Here is a 19,249-nt window from a genome sequence, read left to right on the forward strand (position 1 = left end):
TGAAACACATGATCTCATTAACTGACACAGGCTAACCCTATGACTGCTACTCTGGCTAATGTTGCTGTCTGGTGGCTCGCTTTGACCACAGTTTGAATAATTTAAATAGTGGACGCAACACGGGCAGCTGGGGAGTGGAAGGAAATCAAAAGCACAAAAAGTGAAAAGCAGAATTTTAATTTCTTATATTTACGTTAGTGAAGTTTCCCTCCATTCACCAATCAGAGACAGCACAGTGTCCCGGATACACATCAGCTGAATCTGTTTAGGACTAATTACACACCTCGATCCTTCCACAAAACACAAATGGAGCCCTCATGCCAGCTTGGGCTGGGCCATATCATACCGTTCACGGTAAAACCGGTATAATGTTGGGCAACAATAAGAAAATGAAATATGGCGATAGAATATGGGTAAAACGCGCATGCGCAGTGCCTTTGTTTTCATACGCACATGGCCGAAAAAGCACGGCGGCGACTGAGAATGAGAAGGGCGAAAGCAGATCGTTGAATGAAACGATGAACCTAAACTGGTTTGTAAAAATGCTGCAACTTCAGTGGTGTGGAACTGCTTTAGCTTTCGTCCCTCAGATACACAACAAAGCACTATTTTTGGTAGCGCATGCTAGCGGGCCGTCGTCATTACCGTGTTGTTTGGAAAATACAGCACACTTAAAATCAATCCTTTGATTTTTCTGAAAGTCGACAGTGCCCCTTATAATCCCGTGTGCCTTATGTATGAACTCTGGTTGTGTTTACTGACCTCAAAACGATTTTATGTCAAATCTGTCAAATGTTTTAGTGCGACTTTGCTAAGCATCGAAGCCGCACCGCTTGATGGATTGTCGGAGCATTACGGCTGTCGTAGGCAGGAGCCTCACGAAGTGATACGTGCTGTGCTTCAACATAATATTACCGTATTGTGTGTGTGTATACGCTCTTTTTAAGTTCTGTGGATATTATACATGGTTATGCTGAGGATGTGTCGGCCAATTTCCACTGGAAATGCCTTTTGGTTAAACTGTCAGCAAAGAATATACATTTGCACTGATAAATTTTTATATAGAATAGAATAGAATAGAATAGCCTTTATTGTCATTGTACCGAGTACAACGAAATTGGAGTGCCACTCCCTTGGTGCAAGATTCAATAATAAATATATATGTAAAATATAAAAAGTACAAAAAAACAATCGTAAGTACTCAAACAATAGTAAGTACGATATATACAGGATAGCAGCATTAATATAATGGCAGTGACGGTATGGTATAGCTAAGCAGGTTCAATTGTTTTTGTGCTTATTTACTACGGTGATAGCTCTGGGAAAGAAGCTATCCCTGAATCTGTTTGTCCTATATAACCTATATAACTTTAATGCCCATAAAAACAGCTGCTTGTTTAAGTGAAAATACAGTGATGTTTTATTTTTTGCACAATAAAGTTGTGGAGTTGTAAAGTATTTTGTCTAGTGTCAATTATATCGTCAGTTATATCGTTATCGCAAATTTTCAAATGTATATCGTGATAAATATTTTTGGTCATATCGCCCTGCTCTACTGTCAGCTATAACTGTACGCCAGAATATCACAATATTAAATAAGTAGTAGATATCTATCATGTATTACTGCAAATGCAGTGCACCCAGTAACAAAACACACATAAAAACTATTATTCCCACCGTGATATTTCAAAAAAGACAAAAAACAATAATACATCTTATATTGGACACAGTAGCGTTTTGTTTTTTGTTTGTTTTTTTGTAAGATGAGATATGACCTCACTGAATAATGCATACATTAGAAAATGGCCATAATCTGCCAAAGGGTGTACGGGCTGTTTTTCACCCGATGAATGACTAATATTTCCAGTTTACACTGACTTCCTTCCACTGAAGCACTTACTAACCACACTCTGTGTGCATTTGCACAGAGGCGACACTAAAGAAAACCACAATTTCTCTTTGTCAGACTTAAAAAATGGGAAAAAAATACATAAGGAAAAAACATATATATTATTAGCATATTATGTTCAGCGAAAGTAGAATAGTTGTAAGGAAACTCTCTCCCAATGGGCCCCCAATAAGAAGAATAATAACATGCATGTGGGAGGTATGAGAAGAGATCTTTCTGTGGTTTTCTGTGAAACATAAAAAACTTTGGCAGGAAATAGTCAAACAGAAAAAGGTAAAGCTCTTGGCATGTGGTAGCATCATTTTATGAAAAACGATTTAAGACAAACTGTTCAGTTCAGCGTCTTTTTCTTTTTCTCTTTTGAAGAAGCAAAGATCGGCTATTCCACACTGAAAGTTGTTTGCTGAAGAAAAGTGTGGACTTTACCTCTGCATTACCTCCACCGTGAAGACAGTCGCTCAGAGATGGCATCTCATGCTCATGTGATGTTCCTAGTTGACACATGTGTCTGCCTTCCTGTGACTATTCTTCTCCTCGTGCTTTCATGTTGTGCTGTAAGTAAAAAATAACATTACTGTCTGTTTGTCGTCTGTCCGTTTGCTTGACAGCCTGTAGAAATGCAGTTAGTTCGTCGATCACACCATGCAGCTTTTAGGCATAAAACATTTCTTTGTGTGTGTGTGTGTGTGTGTGTGTGTGCGTGCGTGCGTGCGTGCGTGTGTGTGTGAGAGAGAGAGAGAGAGAGCCGAAATCACAATAGCAGTCACCTCAAAGCACTTTGAATTTGTAAGGTGAAATTGATCATGGGAATCCCCCAGCAGCTTACACCTAACTAAGGGAGGATTCAGGGTCACCTGGTCCAGCCCTAACTATATGCTTTAGCAAAAAGGAAAGTTTGAAGCCTAATCTTGAAAGTAGAGATAGTGTCTGTCTCCTGAATCCAAACTGGAAGCTGGTTCCACAGAAGAGGGGCCTGAAAACTGAAGGCTCTGCCTCCCATTCTACTTTTAAATACTCTAGGAACAACAAGTAGGCCTGCAGAGCGAGAGCGAAGTGCTCTAATAGGGTGATATGGTACTACAAGGTCATTAAGATAAGATGGGGCCTGATTATTTAAGACCTTGTATGTGAGGAGCAGGATTTTGAATTCTGGATTTAACAGGAAGCCAACAGGATATTTCTAATTTTAGAGATGTTGTGCAAATGAAATAAAGCAGTCCTGCATATTTGTTTAACATCTGCTCTCAGCCTGCAGGCTTTCTTGTGGGCGGCCATTTAAAAGTCAAATGGGAGGCAGAGCCTGTAAAAAAATTGTCAAAGTCTGGTTCCTTGGAAACCAAATATATCATGTGTGGCTCAAACGTTTTGCACAGTCCTGCACCTCTCTGTTTTTAGTGTTTAGCAACTTATAAAAGGTAATTTCTTGTTGCAGTCTGCAGGTAACCGAAATAAAATCACTTTTAGCTTCTCCTTATTCACAAGTGGTCACCAAAGCAGGATAGCACTGCAGCTTTGATTTGCCCGATCACACCAGTTAACCGTCCTGATGCAATCCCAAAGCTGTTTGTGTGTCCTACACATTACTGGTCATACTCATGTATTTCCCTGAAAGTGAACACTGTAACTGTAGAGAGACTGAACTGAACCGAGCACATCATCACATCATGATTTCTTGTAGAGATCTTGAGACGATGTGTCATGCTTATTACTGCTTTAATGTGACTTTCATACTTCCTGCAGATAAAACGCGGGCAGGTTCCTGTCATCTACTACACAAACCTCCTCATCACCACTCTCCTCCAGCTGTTCACAATGATCGCTTTGGTGGCAAACTCAAACCAATTTCAGTACAACTCCTCCTCCGTTTCTTGTTATGCCTTCAGTATGATGGCTAATCTTGGCTTCAAAATATGCATTTCTCTAGAAGGGTACGTGTCTTTGTTTGTACTTCCATTCTATTACTCAGTGAAACATCCTTATGGCCAGATATATGAACTTCTGTACTCTAATAATGATATTATCTCTTTGTATTGTGTTGCAGATCTTTTATCATCGTCTTCAGAGAGTTGGACAGCATCAGACAAACTATGATTTCTATGCTGGCTTGCGCTGTGATCTGGGTCATTTGCATTATTACCATCTCCGTTGCTGCAGAAAAACTATTTATTGTTTGTATTCTGGCCATACTCCTTGCTCCACTGTACATCCTCTGCTTAGCAGGGACCCTCAAGTGTCTGCCTGCTGCCACCTCAGTGCCTGTTAAGGAAAAACGAAGAATTGTGGGAGCAGTAGTTCTACTGTTCCTTAACTACTTCGTGATGATCTCTCCAATGATCGTTTTGATTTTTCACATCAGATCTTACATGTTAGATCACATTCAATACATTATAACACATACCACAGATGTTATTATGGCCTTATTTCTGCTCAGTCCTTTTGCGGACTTGATTCTTTTCGTTTTCATGTGTGACTGGTTCACTGACAAGCTGGTGGCATCTTTGTGCTGCTGCATTAAGGATGTCAGCACCCCATCGACAGTGTGACTGACTGTAGGACAGGTGGCTTGATTTAGGCAGAGAGAAGGAGAAGCAAAATATTTTGGAAATGCAGGAAAAGAAAGAAAATTGGTATGCAAACAAAACCGTTTACAAATGTTGGTGCAATGAACGCCTCACGGTGGATTCAGCTCTCTCCTCTCAGCTGATGTGTCAAATCGAAAGTAATGGGAAGCATTGTTTTTTTGAGTAATGATGTTGTCATTAAAAATGTAGAATTGTTCCTGAAATCACCAATAAAACCCCATAATAGCCTCAAAATGGGAAAAATGGGAAGAAAAAAAATAAATACATTTTCTTTTCAAATGTAAACAGTTATTTTTATACACATACACCTGTACAGACATGCAGCCTGTTAAAGTAATGCACAGGTTATATTTACTGCATCCTTCAATAAACAGCAAATTACATTAAAAATCAGTCTTTTATTCATTACATCAAACAACAGAGAAAAAAAAGTTAATTTCATCTTTAAACACAAACATAAAAACTTCCTCTTAACCAACAGTGACTGCTTCTCTCTCACAGTTGTATATTTTTTAAGAAATAGAAGAAACCAACTGAAATCAGAAAAGGGACCAAAGTCTAAAACATTACCTTTTTTAAACCCCAAACAGAACTTTTTATTAAAAAAGAAAAGGGGAAAAATACGAACATAAAATGAGCTAAACGTATGTCAGTGTCCCTTAAACTGTATTTTAATGGCCAGTAGGTGGCGATTCCTTGGCTGTGTATAGAAGTCAGTTGATTTATTACCTCAGCGATGAGTTTCTGGCTTCAGTTCGAGGGAATACAACACGACGTTCATTTTGGAAACTATGGTCCTGTTTAAAGTATATTAAACAAAGAAGGATACGCTTTAGTGCTTTCAAAAACCCAAAGTGTGCAAGGCCAAAACTTTAGCCGGGAGTTTGAAGTGGTCATTCACAAACCGCTGGACACTGCACAGTGGCCACATCCACGTTTTAAAACCACATAAAGACGTCCGAATTCAACAGAAATCAAATGTAAGTGGAGAGCTCTTCATCAACCTGACCAAAGCTCACTTTATCCTGCCTCATCTCTCATCTGCAAACACATAAGACCAAAGAACCTGTGAGACACACATCATCGTAGAAACGATGATGCTCACTGAGCTGCAGTGTTTTTACACGGTGCACGCTTCACCTTAAATCTGCACACAGCTCATCCAGCTGAACTACAAGCACATTTGCAAAAACTAAAACAGTCAAGTTATATTTGTTGCTTCCTAATAGACTCACAACATATAATTAGTTACTCTGACCGTTAAAATCAACAAACCAACTGCAACATAACTCAGTCACTCAGTTGTTAAACGTATCGAATCAAACAATCGAAGCTAATGAACCTGATACTGAATTGTCATTAATAAATAATTCACCTTCTCGCTGACTTTAACTCAGCTTTAAGGAGAAAGCACGTACTGTCATCCGAGACATTGTCCAGCAATATTTGGCGATCAGTGAATCTATCAGCGCTAATAATGACATCATCCTGATTAGAATTCACATTGTCTCCTTCACTCTGGTCTCCATGGTGACCGTACATATGATACATTAATATTACAAGAGGAAAAAAAACCTCAGCAGGTCAAAGAAAAGTCGCTGAACTAGGATGACATCCATATAACGTCCATCAGCCCATTTCCTGAGGAACACGATATCTGTGAGTAGGAAAAAACAGCATCCACACTCTGGAAAGCTTCTCGGGATAAACTGCAGTGTGCACTTGGCGGACCTTAGTGTGGCCAGGAGATCCTGTGGCTGATTTTCAGTTTGACTTCCTGTTTTTACTGAACTCTCTTGGCTTTTACTGATCCAGCTTCTCCTCGCTGAAGTTGCACAGGAGGCTCTTGGCTCCATTCTGCCATGAATACAATGTCTCCATTGGAGTTTTCCCGTCCTGCAAGGGAAAAAGAAACAAAGAAACTTTGAGTGTTCCTTTTCTGGTACTGGCCCTGCAGACAGGATGAACGCAGAGGCAGCACATGTTCTCACTAAACAAACAGATTATTCAACATAATATTTTTTTAAGAAAAGCAGAGGTTTTGTCGACATCAGTCTACTTTAACTATGCACAAAGACACAAAGCTTTTTGAGTGAAGTTTTGAGGGGCTTGATATGAAGCATTAGTTCAGGTGGGACCCAAACCAGGAAATCAGTCAGCGTACCCCAGCTAATGACTCGGCTGATACGCCCTCCAGCTGCTGAAACTCATAAGGAATGCAGGGAGGTAGGTAAGCTGTTGCTCAAATGCAACCCAGTTCTTTCCTTCAGGTTGTGTCTGATTTAAAGTCACTGATGGCTGTTCTTAAAGGGGCCAGACTCTCACTGCTGCTCTCGGTGCCTCCGGCTTTGAGGCAGATTAAAGAGCACGAAGATGCCAGAACAGAATCACACCTCTGAATATCCCTGCGTACAAAATTAGGTCCCTTCTTGTGACTGTGTGATCCTAATGGTAGAAAACGTCACATGCAAGGCTTGTGTTACGCTTTTCAAATCAGTGTAAACAATACAGGTGTGACAACACATGGAGTACGACATATTGTGTGTAGTTTCAAAAACCCAGTTGGCTCTCTGGAGGAGGCGTTGTGTACTTACAGAGTTCTTTGTGTTGAGACTGGCCCCGTACATCATCAACAGCTTGATCATTTTGAATCGGTTTATTCTCACAGCATCGTGCATGGGTGTGTCTCCGTCCTACAGCCGAGGAGGAAAACCCACATTTCAGCAGAGAATAAACTGAACACCTATTTTTATCATTTATCACGATCATCATCTTTTGGTTTGTGTAATTATGGATCGCTGGTGTCAGGACACGAGTGCTTAACTTATTAATGTGCCCCAAATTCAGGGTGAAATAGACCACAAGGAACAAGAATCCAGCAGCCGAGAAACAAACTAAAACTCTACGTTTTAGAAAAATGCAACGCTAAACATCCAGCTCCAAACAAACACAAATTCTTTTACAATGAGTTACCCATATAACGCTCTGCAGGAGTGCCTGAAGCTGAATTGGCTTTATTATTTCATAGACTGTATATAAAGGATGGATGAAGCCGCTGTGACATCACCCTCTGTTTGCTGAAGTCCTGTTGCTTGTACTTTCGTGCTTACTCTGTCTTTGGCGTTCAGGTCTGCTCCACAGTGAATGAGGTGCTCGGCACAATCGCAGTGTCCTGTCCTCACAGCCACGTGCAGAGGAGTGCTGTGCAGCTGAGGAAGAGGATGAGGAGGAGAAGAAGAGGAGTTTATGTTCATGCACGAAGAAATTCTGAAAATCAAATGTCATGAAAATACTAAAGTAGAGTATTTTATGAAAGTATCTGGGCGAGTGCTGCTCACACCACTAGATGGAGCCAAAGTAATTTTCAAAATAAAGAACCGGCTGCAGCTGTTGTGACCTCGAGTAACCCTTCCTCGCAAGTCCTCCACCAACCTTGTCTCTGGAGGTGAACTTGGCTCCTCGATCCAGGAGGAGCTGCAAGGCCGGCAGGCTGCCTCCCCTGCAGGCCCAGTGGACCGCTGTGGCCTCCAGCTGAAAACACACACACCTGTTAGAACAATTCTGTGTGTGTGTGGAGGAAACATCACTAATAAAGGGGGTAAAAGAGAAGGTGTGACATATTTAAAATGCTCACCTTGTCTTTTTTCTCCATAGCCGCTCCGGCCTCCAGAAGTCTTTGCATGACCTCCACGTGTCCTTTGAAAGAGGCTTTGTGCAGAGCTGTTCTCTGGAACTGGACGTTATACAGAAAAATAAGCTTCATAAGTGTAATTACTGTACATGACTTCAACGTGCTAATTTGAGATTTTGACGTGCTGCAGGCAGACATCGCTGTGCCACACTCACATTGTCGCTTGCATCGGGGCTTCCTCCGTCAGACAGGTACTTCTCCACCACAGCCAGTTTGTTCTCCATGACTGCTGTGAGGAACAGCTCCTCGTCTACTGTCTCCGGCTGGAAAATGTGTGCAGAGAGACTTTAATTAAGAAACAGAGAAAAAAGAAAGGTACGCCTCGGAGCATGCGGCAAGAGAAGCTGCTGCTGTTGCAGCTCTATTGCAGACTTTCATGCATCGACTTATTGTCCAATAAAATCTGTTTTATACCTCATATCATTGGTGACCTGGAGCCCATGGTAATACTTTAGAAGCTTTATCAATGTTAACTTCTATACATAAAAGAGTTGACCTTTGGTTCACGTCATTCAGCATCAGCACACATTTATGCAATGATAGATTTTATTTACACTGCACCCTTTCTTGTCATCAAGGTTTAAAGTATTTCTGGTCAAATGCAAATTAATAATATTAAATTAAATCAAAATTTGGGAATTCATGAAAGTCAAAAACCTTACCACAGTCTCAGGCTCTGGCTCATCTTTCTTCAGGACCGGGCTCTTCCTCTCTCTCCGTTTCTTCCTCAGCTGCAGGATGTTGAACAGGTCGTCCACCGTCTCCAGCTTCAGTCTGCCGCTCCTATCCGTCTGACAGGTGGAAATAAGACAGAGGCCGTCAGCACGCAACAGTAAAAACCACAGACTTCATTTATTATTCAACTTCTACTGGTCTGTTTATTCACTGAATGATAATCAAATGCCAACATGAGCAGTTATAAGTTGTCATACTCCTGAATGCCTCCAGGTGGCAGCACAGATGAGGAGAAAACCAGTTAGATGGCTTCAAAATTCCTTCACCTCTGTGCTTGGATGAGATCATTTACCAGATTTAAGTGACGTCACTCTAACTTATTACATAATCCTGAACCTGTAATTCTCTCTGCTGTGGCAAAAAGGAAACGCCTGAATTTAAACTGAAATTTGTCACCATTACTATAACCGCAAATACGACTAAAAGTACGTATTACACATGATACACAACTCTAAAACTGACATATTTAAGTAGTTTTTACCTAGAGATGAGTAAGTTCTTCTGTTTAAAAATATCAAGTTTAAATAATGTCACATTTTATTGAATTAGCACAAAAAAGAATTGTATTCATTCTCACGCTGGTTATCCACACATGTATCTGATAACACTTGAATATTGTGATGTACTCATTGTATTTGATGCATTATTGTCACTCCTATTTTATTTTAAGTAATGAGACTTTCCTGTAACTATCATTGCTGCTGCAGGTGGTGATTGCACCTGCAGAGTCACAGCTGGTGTAACATAATCATATTGACATGTTCATGTACAGCTGTCAGTAAAATAATACTTCTCAGTGTAACCTGTCATTGCACTGTAGCTGCTGCTCTTACATTGAGAGCTGCCACGCTGACTTCCTCCTGTTCGCTGCCGCTGTCACTCTCCTCCGACAGACGCCCGCCGACCCCCAGCTCCCCGTGGGATCTGAGATCATCCCGCTTCTCTTGATTGACGGCCGCCTCGTACACACCCCCCTGAAAGTCATCTGCCTCTATGCCCTCTGACCTCTTACCGGTCACCTGCAGGAAGAAGGAGAGGCGGAGACGTCGTGAGGTGGTTTTGTGGTATTTTGATAACTGTTATATATCCAACAGCTGAAAGGCCAAAGTCTGAATGGTGCCTTTTGCAGAAAAACACCAAGAAAACCTTCCTGATGAATAGATTTGCAGTGTGAAGCACAGACTGATGCACTGAGCTTTGGCTTTGCTGCTGCAGAGTCAAACGCATGCACCCCTCAGCACAGCTAAACACACCACAGTGTCAACGCATTAACACACGCTCACTCAGCTCTTTAATGAGCCACAACTGTTCCATTCAAATCACTCATGTAGTCATTTACACAGCTTGTAGTCCATGCATCACTCTAACAATGACTGCTGAAGGAAACAAAGGGATGTTCAAGTCTAATGCACAGCAACAAACACGGCTGAGACTGAGCTAACCTCTCTGGTACCTCATCATTAAACCACTTTTACCTCCAGTGTGCTTTCATCTTGGAAAGTATACTGAGTGAATTTAATGGATTTAAAAGTTAAATCCTGCGTTTGGAGTTAAAGGCAGTCAGGTTGTGTGCAGAGACAATTCATCACATTTTAAACTGCTTTAGTCAAACAAGTGCAGAGCACAGAATTGAGAAAATCGCATTCATGTCTTCTTTGTTTTTATATATACACTTCAATAACTGTTAATGGTGATATGCTGTCACAGATGTGAAGGAAACCTCCAATACACGTGCAATTAGAGACGTTTCAGATTCATTGTTGAAAATACGTTTTAAGACATTTTAGCTGCTTCATCATCTGGTTTGTAACTGAATTAAAAATGAATATTTACTTGTACTTTCTTTGTTACAAGCATTTTTTTTACTGATCTCAATCTTGACTACAAATAAAGTGAATCTGACGGCCATGTTTTAATACAGCTTGTATTTACATTGTGCCAAGGGCGTAGATGTGGCATGGACGGAAGGGACATGTCCCCGCCAATAATTTGGTGCAGCGGTGCAGAAAGAGTTAAATCACGTTCTCTACTGGAGTCCTCCGTCATGTGACAAATATGGCCAATGTGATTGGCTGTGCCTTTCAGGGAGCTCTGTTTAGTTTTAGCAGCGGCAACCCTGCGCTGCGAGGAGGACGGCAGCAAAGAGGAAGAACCTGGATGTAAGAAAGTATTTTTCAAAGAAACCTGTAACTCACTTAAAGTCAAGTTCACTCATATAATGTGTCCGTCATAATAACGTTACAGACTATGCTAACTTTTAACATATTTTTAGGCGAGAATGTAGCTGAGTAAACTTTGTTGAGTCCTGAAAGTCATATTCTTTTATTGTCACGACTGTATTTGAAGCTATTTTTGTATGATACCTGATTTATATGGAATATGACTGAAGTAAACTAAAGCCTAAAATACTTAGTCAGTCATTTGTTTAATAGTAATTTAACATTATATATTTCACATGTAAAACTATGAATTGTAATTTTAAACGGTTTAAAAGCAGGTAGAATAGCATATGTAGGCAAGTATATTTCTCCTTTTGTTATGAAGAAGCAAAAAAAGAAAAAAGAAACTGGGCAACGCCAAAACCAAATCGAGGCCCTTGCATTGTGCAAAATCACAATCTAAGAGCCTTACATGGGAAATTAAAGATGCTACAACCGCGGTCCAGGTTCTAGTATTTTGCTTCAGGTTGACTGGCTTCTTGTTTTTAACTCTTGCTGCACACAACAACAGATATTTATACTCTTTACTTTTGTGCATTCAAAATCACTTCTTTTTGGTTCCATTCCATACAAAAATGGTTTAATTTAAATAATATTTAGGAATTAATTAAAGAAATGTGACAATAAGGAACAAAAGTCTATTTGATTTCTCATTTTCAAATGAAGTTTCTTGCCTGTTCTTCTTTCCTCGCACTGCTTCTCTCTGTTACAGTTGCACACATCAGCACATCTTACCAGTTCTTCAACACTGAGCAGTCCCATTCTTCTCCTTGATGGTTTCACTGTGCCGTGGGTACCTGGAGGTGGATTTTAGTCCACAGATCCTCTGGTCTGATGCTCAGTATGTCCGTCTGTCTGTCTCTTTGCCTGCAGCTGGAGCCTCGGCCTCTTATATAGCTTTGCTAAACTGCCGGTCCGTCACTGAGCTCAGATTACATCACTGTCCTCATGTGCTCATGTGGCATTCTCAGAGTTATCAGCGCTGCCCCCCTCCCCTCCTCCACCCTCATATCCATACTCAACCCGTCCCACCCCGAGTGCTGCCCACTTTGGGCTGATCCTGGCACGTCTGTGTCACCGAGCAAAGATGGAGATGAGCTTTGAGGAGTTACTCTGCACCAAATGCTGATGCTGAGTGTTCTGAAAATTGCTTGAACCAGTCACATGCATTCTTGTAAACATAAAGATATAAGACTCTGAAATCTTGAAATTGCAAAGTCTTTATCACCCCCTCCTGCTCTTTGCTTGAATCTTTCCTTGTTTTCTATCAGTTATCCCTGATTTGTCTTCATACATCTACATTCTTTTCAGCAACTTCACGTCCTGCCTTTGTGTTTAGCAGATGAGCCCTCATTAACATAATTAGCTCCTAAAAAGTTGAAGTTCAGGCTGGAATGAGTCTCTGCGCAGTGTTACCTCACTACGGTGAGAATCCATGCGTCTCACTGTGGCAGTAACCCGGTGTATCATGGAACAAATGCCAAAGAGCCCAAACTCTCTTGGATGCTTTGAGGAAACAGCAGCGTCAGGCAGTCTGGGAATAAATACAAGCTCTTTGCATGTTTGGCCTTTGACCTGCTGTCTGCTCTTTGGTACTTTTGATCTTGACCTCGCCTTCGTCTCCTCCTTTTTAAAACAGATATTGTGACCTTATCCTCTGACTGAGTCTCTGTGTCCTTCCTGCTGATACAGACTGATATGTTTCCTGTTCTGCAGGTGAGTCTGATCGCAGCACACAGACATATTAAAACTGCCTCATGATCCTCTGAAAGTTGTATAAACTTTTGCTATTTTGTGCCAAAATACAAGGTATAAATTTTACTATTTCCTTCAACTTTATCTTTCAAGTGACCAAAACGTGTGAGCTGAAACTTTCTAAAATGTAAACCTTTAATGTCCTTTAACCTCTGCAGGGCTAATAAAACAGGTATATAAAGGTTTAAAATGTATTGTTCTGTTTGTCTGTTAGTATAAAAAGTTAAATGCTGAGTGATTCATCCTCTCGACCACAGATGATCTTTGACAGTATCTGGCTGGGCCTGTGGTCATAGAAATGCAGTGACATCACCGCGAGGAGACAGGTTCACTGTGGATGGGGAATAAATAGTCACACTTTCAATCATCTTCTCACTGTAGCTCAGCCAATCAGGCATCAAAGTCAAAGGTCAACAGATTGACTGACAGTCGGCGACGGGTAACATCATGTCAGGTGTTCTTTGACTTGCTGGTAAATGCGGTCAAGTTGCATAGTACACATACTGCACAGAGCGACGTACAGTACATGCTATGGCAGTGATGACACCTCATCTGACTGCATGCTGCATGAGATCACAGTCCACCAATCAGAAGCCAGAAAATGAAGACGTCATGAGAAGTAACGCATGAAACAAGAAACCCAAAAGTAAAAGTCACTGAATCCATCGACAGCTTGTCTAAAGGATTTCATTTCAGTGCTGACATTTAAATTTCTGAAGAAGAAGCCGAGTAACAATTAAATATTAAATGATGTGGTGCTCACCTGCTTTTATTTAAACTCAAACTGCTGTTGAGTCTATTAAGAATAATAAAGTGCCCACTATTCTACCATCTTAACATCTACACTGTTGTTAGTTAAAATTGTTCTTCATAACTTTAAATGCATATAGAATAATATGTCTGTTATGCAATCATGTATTTCATGATTTTTTTTCTCATGCTAATTATTGTGTCACTAAATGGTCAACCATTACAGTCTTTATATAACTGAACTTGATAAAAGGCTTTGTTACTTTGTTCGTTGCTAAATTTTACAGAAGAATTACTGACTTTGTTTTGAAAATGTTCTTAAACACATCAATTGTCTTGTTACGGCTGGCAGGCAGGATTAGGACTCAAACAAAAAGCTTGAACTGGAAAAGGCAGTTTTATTTGCTGTGACGGAAACTAGAAGACACAGAGCTAGATGTTTTCAGGCGCCACAGAGACAACCCACAGCAATGAGGGAGTACAACTCAACAACAGACAGGAATACACAGGGATCAAATACACAAGGGAATAACGAGGGAATTGGAAACAGGAGTCATGCACACCTGGGACTAATAACGAGATGGGGAGGAAGCAAAACTGATTGCACTGAACATAGGAAAAGGAACTGTCAAATTAAAACAGGAAACATGAAGCTTTCACAAAGACGCAGAGACATGACTGACAAGGTGAACATGAAGGGAAGGCACAGTGACGGAAAACTAGAGACTACAAACTAAGCATAGAACACAAGGAGAACATGAAAAACATTAAATCAAAGAATATTAATTAATTTCTTTACCTTTTATTTTCCGTTATGATGCTGATGTTAGAAGCTGTTTTCTTTTTAGGTTGTTTTTAAGCTCTGGCCATGACTGTGGCTGAACATTAGCCTCTGGTTAACTCTGCTCCAGCAGTGTTTATTCATGAACACTGTCCCTGTTCAAAATAACCAAAATAAAAGAATACTGTAGGCGATACTTTTTTTAATGAATCCATCCTGATGTCACACAGTTACAGGTGTAGCTGCTTTGAATGAAAAGCTTAGGCCAGGGATGGAGTGGCCCAGAATGATCTGAATAATTAAAGCTGATAGTGTTTACCAACATAATAATACAAAGCATGTTAATTTCTCCCACCAACTACCCTTAGTGGGGTTTGCTTAATTGATAACTGTAAATTGACCAGGTGTGAACACGAGTGAGAGTGGGTGTCTGCGTCAGTCCTGACAGACTGGACACCTGTCCAGGGTGTACCTGTCCCCGCCACTCGCCCTACGGCAGCTGGGATGCTGAATTGGATCAGCAGAACAGGAAGGACAGATGGATGTTAATTTTTCTGCATGAAGAAATTTGTCTAACACATTAGAAATGATGTCATTCTACAGTCCCGTTTACATCCTCCTGTTTCCCCTCTCTGATGCAGTTATGGCGCAGATGTCAGTTCACCTCACAGATCTGAAGCACAGTCATCAAGCTGGTGCTCCTAAATGGGAAAGAGCATAAATCAAGTAACTTTGATTAAAGTGGTCATTTCAAACAGCTGAGCGAAGATCAGCAAGCACACAGTGTGTCTGCAAACTGAAGAGCTATGAGACGCTGTAATTCTAAGGAAAAAAGAAAAAGTTCATGTTATGTGTGAAAACTCGACTCAGAGATGGAGAAAGATGTAAGAAGAGGAACAGGAGAGTAAAATGAAAGATCATTCGCAGAGGCAAAGACCGCTCAGTATGTGACACTTAATAAATTGCTCGTTTAAAGCTTATATGCAGTATCCTAATGTTTTGACACAGACGTTCTTTGATGTTGGGAAACAACTTGAAGAATAAATGAAATTACCGTCACGTTGTTTACAGCGATGCACTGTGATGACCTCGGGTACCTCAGTCACTCATATGTTACTGGTTCTCAAACTGTGGGGCGAGCCACACTGCTGGGTCACAGACAGCCAGGTGAATTAGGGGAAGTGAAAATAAGAAAAATAAATAAATTTAAATTCTTTGATGAATGATAAATGCTGAGGCTTCAAGATTCTGACTGCCAAATAAATCAGAGTTGTCGCACCGATCAGTCATGAACATGCACTCTGTGGATTTTGGTTGTTAACTCCAAACTCTGGACTCTGGTTTAACCTACACTTCTGTGCAAAGATTCGTGAAACAAAGCATTAGCTGTCATGAAATTTCATCTATTTGTGGATTTTTATGAAGCATATCGAATATATTTGCAAGTTACTTCGATTTTATTTTCATGATTACAGACATTTTTTATGATTTAAAAGAGTGTGTATCTTTGCTGAGGAACAGGCATCAGCAGACATGGCTGTGAAATATCTCGAGACCTTCAAGACAGACCTGTTGTAAGATGACTGGAAGTGTTTAGGATGATAGTTTAAGGTATATTTGGTGTTTCAACTATTAAAACAGGCAGGTATAAGTGTTTTCAGAGGGGGTCTCAAGTACTGAAGGATTTCTATTTGCAGGTGGCTGTGTGTCCCTTATTTTTGATTACGAGGAAATAGAGATATGCAATATGTAGTACACAGCAAATTCAACAGTGTTAAATGTTTTGGTGTTAATAGTCTTCTTGCAAAAGTAGAGTTAATTTTACTCTAAGCAGAGTCACATTCTTTTAATGTAACTCTGAGGTGTAAAATGATAGTAGTTAAAATCGAGTGTTAAAAATGAGTGTTTCTCTGTCAAATCTGGAGGTGTTAAAATGGAAACATTAACTCTTGACCTCTTAACTCTGAACTCCTACAGGGGCTATGACACCAACAGAGTAAATTCACAGACTCCGCCCCCAGCACGGCTCCAATCGAAGCTGAAGTGAAGCCGTTTCAGAACATTTGCTACATATTTGAGTTGTTTGCCATGCTTGGTAAGTCATTTTTTCAAAGATTGTTTCAATTATTATTATGAGCTTTTACTTCTGTGGCTCTTTGGAGTTGAGACAAAGCTGTGTGAAAGGCATTAGCCATGTTGCTCGCTGATAGCATAATATTCTGTTTTAGCTAGCTGAAAGGTATTGTTTGCGGGCAAATACCACAGCCTTGAAAAAAGCTTGCATGTGAATTTTCAGTCAAACTTTTGGTCAAATACACCTAAAACAATGTGTAGAATGTGAAATGTTGGTATAATGGTGCTACTTGAAGCCTGAAAACGATCGCCCATAAAAAAGCGAGCAAACAGCAGTAGCTGACGTCCTGACTGGGTTCTACGTTAGCATAGATCCCTCCAGAGTTTTGTGCACACGGTTTAGGTAAAAATGAAAAAGGTTGAGGTTTTACATTTAGTTCAGTATACCTGTTGCCTGTGTCCTTGTCTTTTGGGAAAATACTTTACACAAGTAATGGCTCAAAGAGGATTCCTTTTTTTTTACTGTGCTGCAATTGTTTACTGGATTATTTGTGCCATTAATTAGTGTCAACTAATTTTTATTCAATCTCCGCACAGGATATGCTTGTGAAGATGGAATATGGGGGAGAGCAGAAGTGCGCTGAAGTTCCACAAAGGGATGAATGAAGGACATGCATATTGTATTGAAGCAATAAGTGATGAGAATGCTGTTATTTGCATTTACCATGTCAGACCTTTTGATAAACAAAATTCTAATGAAAGTGAGAACATGTACACTGTTACATCTTTCAGAAAATGTTTTGAAATTGTGCTGCACAGTTCAGAATAAATGTTTTTCAAAAACCATTGCATCTTTTTAGTAAATGTTTATTTCCAAAAGAAATTTCTAGAAGTTCAGAACAGTAAAATTCCTGCTTTTTAGAATGAATTAGAAGATAACTCTTACGTAGTTAAACTAAAATACTCTTTGAGAGTTAATATATAAACTCTTAACACCAAGTGTTAAATTATCAACTCCAGACAGATTTGGTGTTTAACACTAAATCAGAGTTAACGTACCAACTCTCCAAAAAGAGTTAAATTAACACTCTCTGGTGTGGACCCATATAGACACTTTAATAGTGTTGAAATCAAATCCGACAGTGTTAATTTGGACATGCTGGATTTGCTGTGTATAATATTATGAAGTACAATATTCGTAATGTATACCATAAAGTGCATAATCTAAAAATTACAAAGACAAATACAAACTTAAATAATCACTGACTTTCTTCTGGCTCTTTTTTGACCCTTCCCATCAAACTGGGCTGTCACTCATATTTGCTCTGTGCTGTTCCGACCCCTCAGTTCCTCTGAAAGTGCAAAACCTAGCTGTGGGCTATTTCTAAAACTGACCTTGTGACTGAAATAGATGGCAAAAGGGGGAAATCTTTTTGAATGGAGACCTTCACAGTTACTGCACCGCCTACAGATTACAGAGAGAACTGCATGAAGGAGAGGCTGAAGGAAAGCAGGAGTCCAATGAAGAGCTTGCGGATCAATGCTGTATAAGCAGTTACTAAACACACTAAAAGCTTCACAGCTGAGGTATCCTGTTAACTGGATAATGTTCAGCTGGGAATTTTGTATCCACATGTTGTGTGCACAGTGTTTATGTTGGTCAAAGAGCTCGTTCCTGATTAAAGAGCAGGCTGGTTTAATCAGCTGAGACTCTGCGACTTGCTTAGTTCACTTTCAGTCAGAGTTGTCTAAGTATCTACGTTTTTCGACTCGTGACAGCCCGAGTTTCAGACACAACGAACTTAAGCAAGTCGTGGTCTCTGTTATCTGTGTACACTCTTATGTTTTGGGCTCAGTGTGGGAGTCTTTGCAGCTTCTTTCCCTCCTGTGCTCCTTGTTTTCCTGTATGTCTGCGTGCACCTCCTCTGGTGAGGAGTTCCCCCGTGCTTTAGGGTCATCGACAAGCAAGGTTTGCTGCTGAACCACAAATGTGTAGTTTGATCTTAGTGGGGAGTAAAGGGTGGGCTCAAAACTAATCAAGCAAAAAAATCCAAAGTAAAAACTAAGACAAGCACACTAACAAATGGCTCTTATACCTCCACCACTCATCCCTCCTCCAGATGCAGACTTATAGCTCTTTAAAGATGACTGTCACCTCTCTGGGTTCAGTATTTCCACAAAAAAGCAGCAGCTGAAGGTAATAAAGGTTGGTAGAGACAGCACTCGCACTGATGTCCGTGGATGCAACGCTTCACTGATGGCAAATGGTTATTTTTCACCCAAGAGTCAAAAGTCTTGTCACGGTACTGGATCTGCGACACAATATTTGTGTTTCAGGTTTTGAATGAATATTCTTTGATTTGTTGTTATTCAGGGTCTTGATCCTCTTTATGGGTTTGTGCGATAGTTTTTGTCCTTAGGTTTCTGTGTCTTCCCGTGTTTCACCTTTTTGAGCCGCCGTGTTCCTGTCTCAGTTAGTGGCTCTTGTCTCCGTTCGCCCTGTCAGCCGTGTCTCCTTGTCAAATCCGCGTCTCGTGCCCGTCTTATGTTTCCTGTTTTACTTAGTCTCACGTCCTTTGTTAATGTTTTCAGTTTTGCTTCCTTTCCGTCTCGTTATGTGTGATTAGTCACAGCTGTGTTTCCCATTCCCTCCTTACTCCCTGGTGTATGTAAGCCCGGTGTTTTCCTCTGTCCTTTGTTGTGTCATTGCATTACTGCTCTGTGTTGTTTTAAATAAAGCTGCCTCCCTTGTTT

The 19,249-nt window shown here is 40.4% G+C and overlaps 1 protein-coding gene and 1 long non-coding RNA gene across 2 annotated transcripts; one reads left to right on the forward strand and one right to left on the reverse strand.

Annotated features, from left to right (window-relative positions):
• Window positions 1-6,163: 6,163 nt before the first annotated feature.
• LOC308388446 (ankyrin repeat domain-containing protein 1-like) lies at window positions 6,164-12,033 on the reverse strand. The gene is made up of 9 exons (XM_080869200.1): window positions 11,872-12,033; window positions 9,751-9,936; window positions 8,845-8,973; window positions 8,338-8,445; window positions 8,126-8,224; window positions 7,924-8,022; window positions 7,602-7,700; window positions 7,086-7,184; window positions 6,164-6,387 (listed from the first exon to the last, which is right to left on the reverse strand). Exons 1-9 carry the CDS (start codon window positions 11,896-11,898, stop codon window positions 6,295-6,297), a joined length of 939 nt encoding a protein of 312 aa, XP_080725326.1. The 5' UTR covers window positions 11,899-12,033; the 3' UTR covers window positions 6,164-6,294.
• On the forward strand, window positions 11,045-17,629 carry LOC308388447. Its single transcript, XR_013970095.1, has 4 exons — window positions 11,045-11,076; window positions 12,776-12,852; window positions 16,400-16,517; window positions 17,093-17,629. It is a non-coding gene; the product is annotated as an uncharacterized lncRNA (long non-coding RNA).
• Window positions 17,630-19,249: the final 1,620 nt, after the last annotated feature.

This window comes from Rhamphochromis sp. 'chilingali' (assembly GCF_963969265.1).
Source record: "Rhamphochromis sp. 'chilingali' genome assembly, chromosome: 20".
Taxonomy (NCBI): Eukaryota; Metazoa; Chordata; class Actinopteri; order Cichliformes; family Cichlidae; genus Rhamphochromis; species Rhamphochromis sp. 'chilingali'.

Bases quoted from the DNA above. Each gene is read 5' to 3' on its own strand.
- LOC308388446 (XM_080869200.1), bottom strand. From the start codon at position 11,898: ATGGGACTGCTCAGTGTTGAAGAACTG. The intron at 8,023-8,125 runs GTGAGCATTTTA...GTGTGTTTTCAG, and splicing joins CTATGGAGAAAAAAGACAAG to CTGGAGGCCACAGCGGTCCA. The intron at 6,388-7,085 runs GTAAGTACACAA...TTTCCCTTGCAG, and splicing joins GTCTCAACACAAAGAACTCT to GACGGGAAAACTCCAATGGA.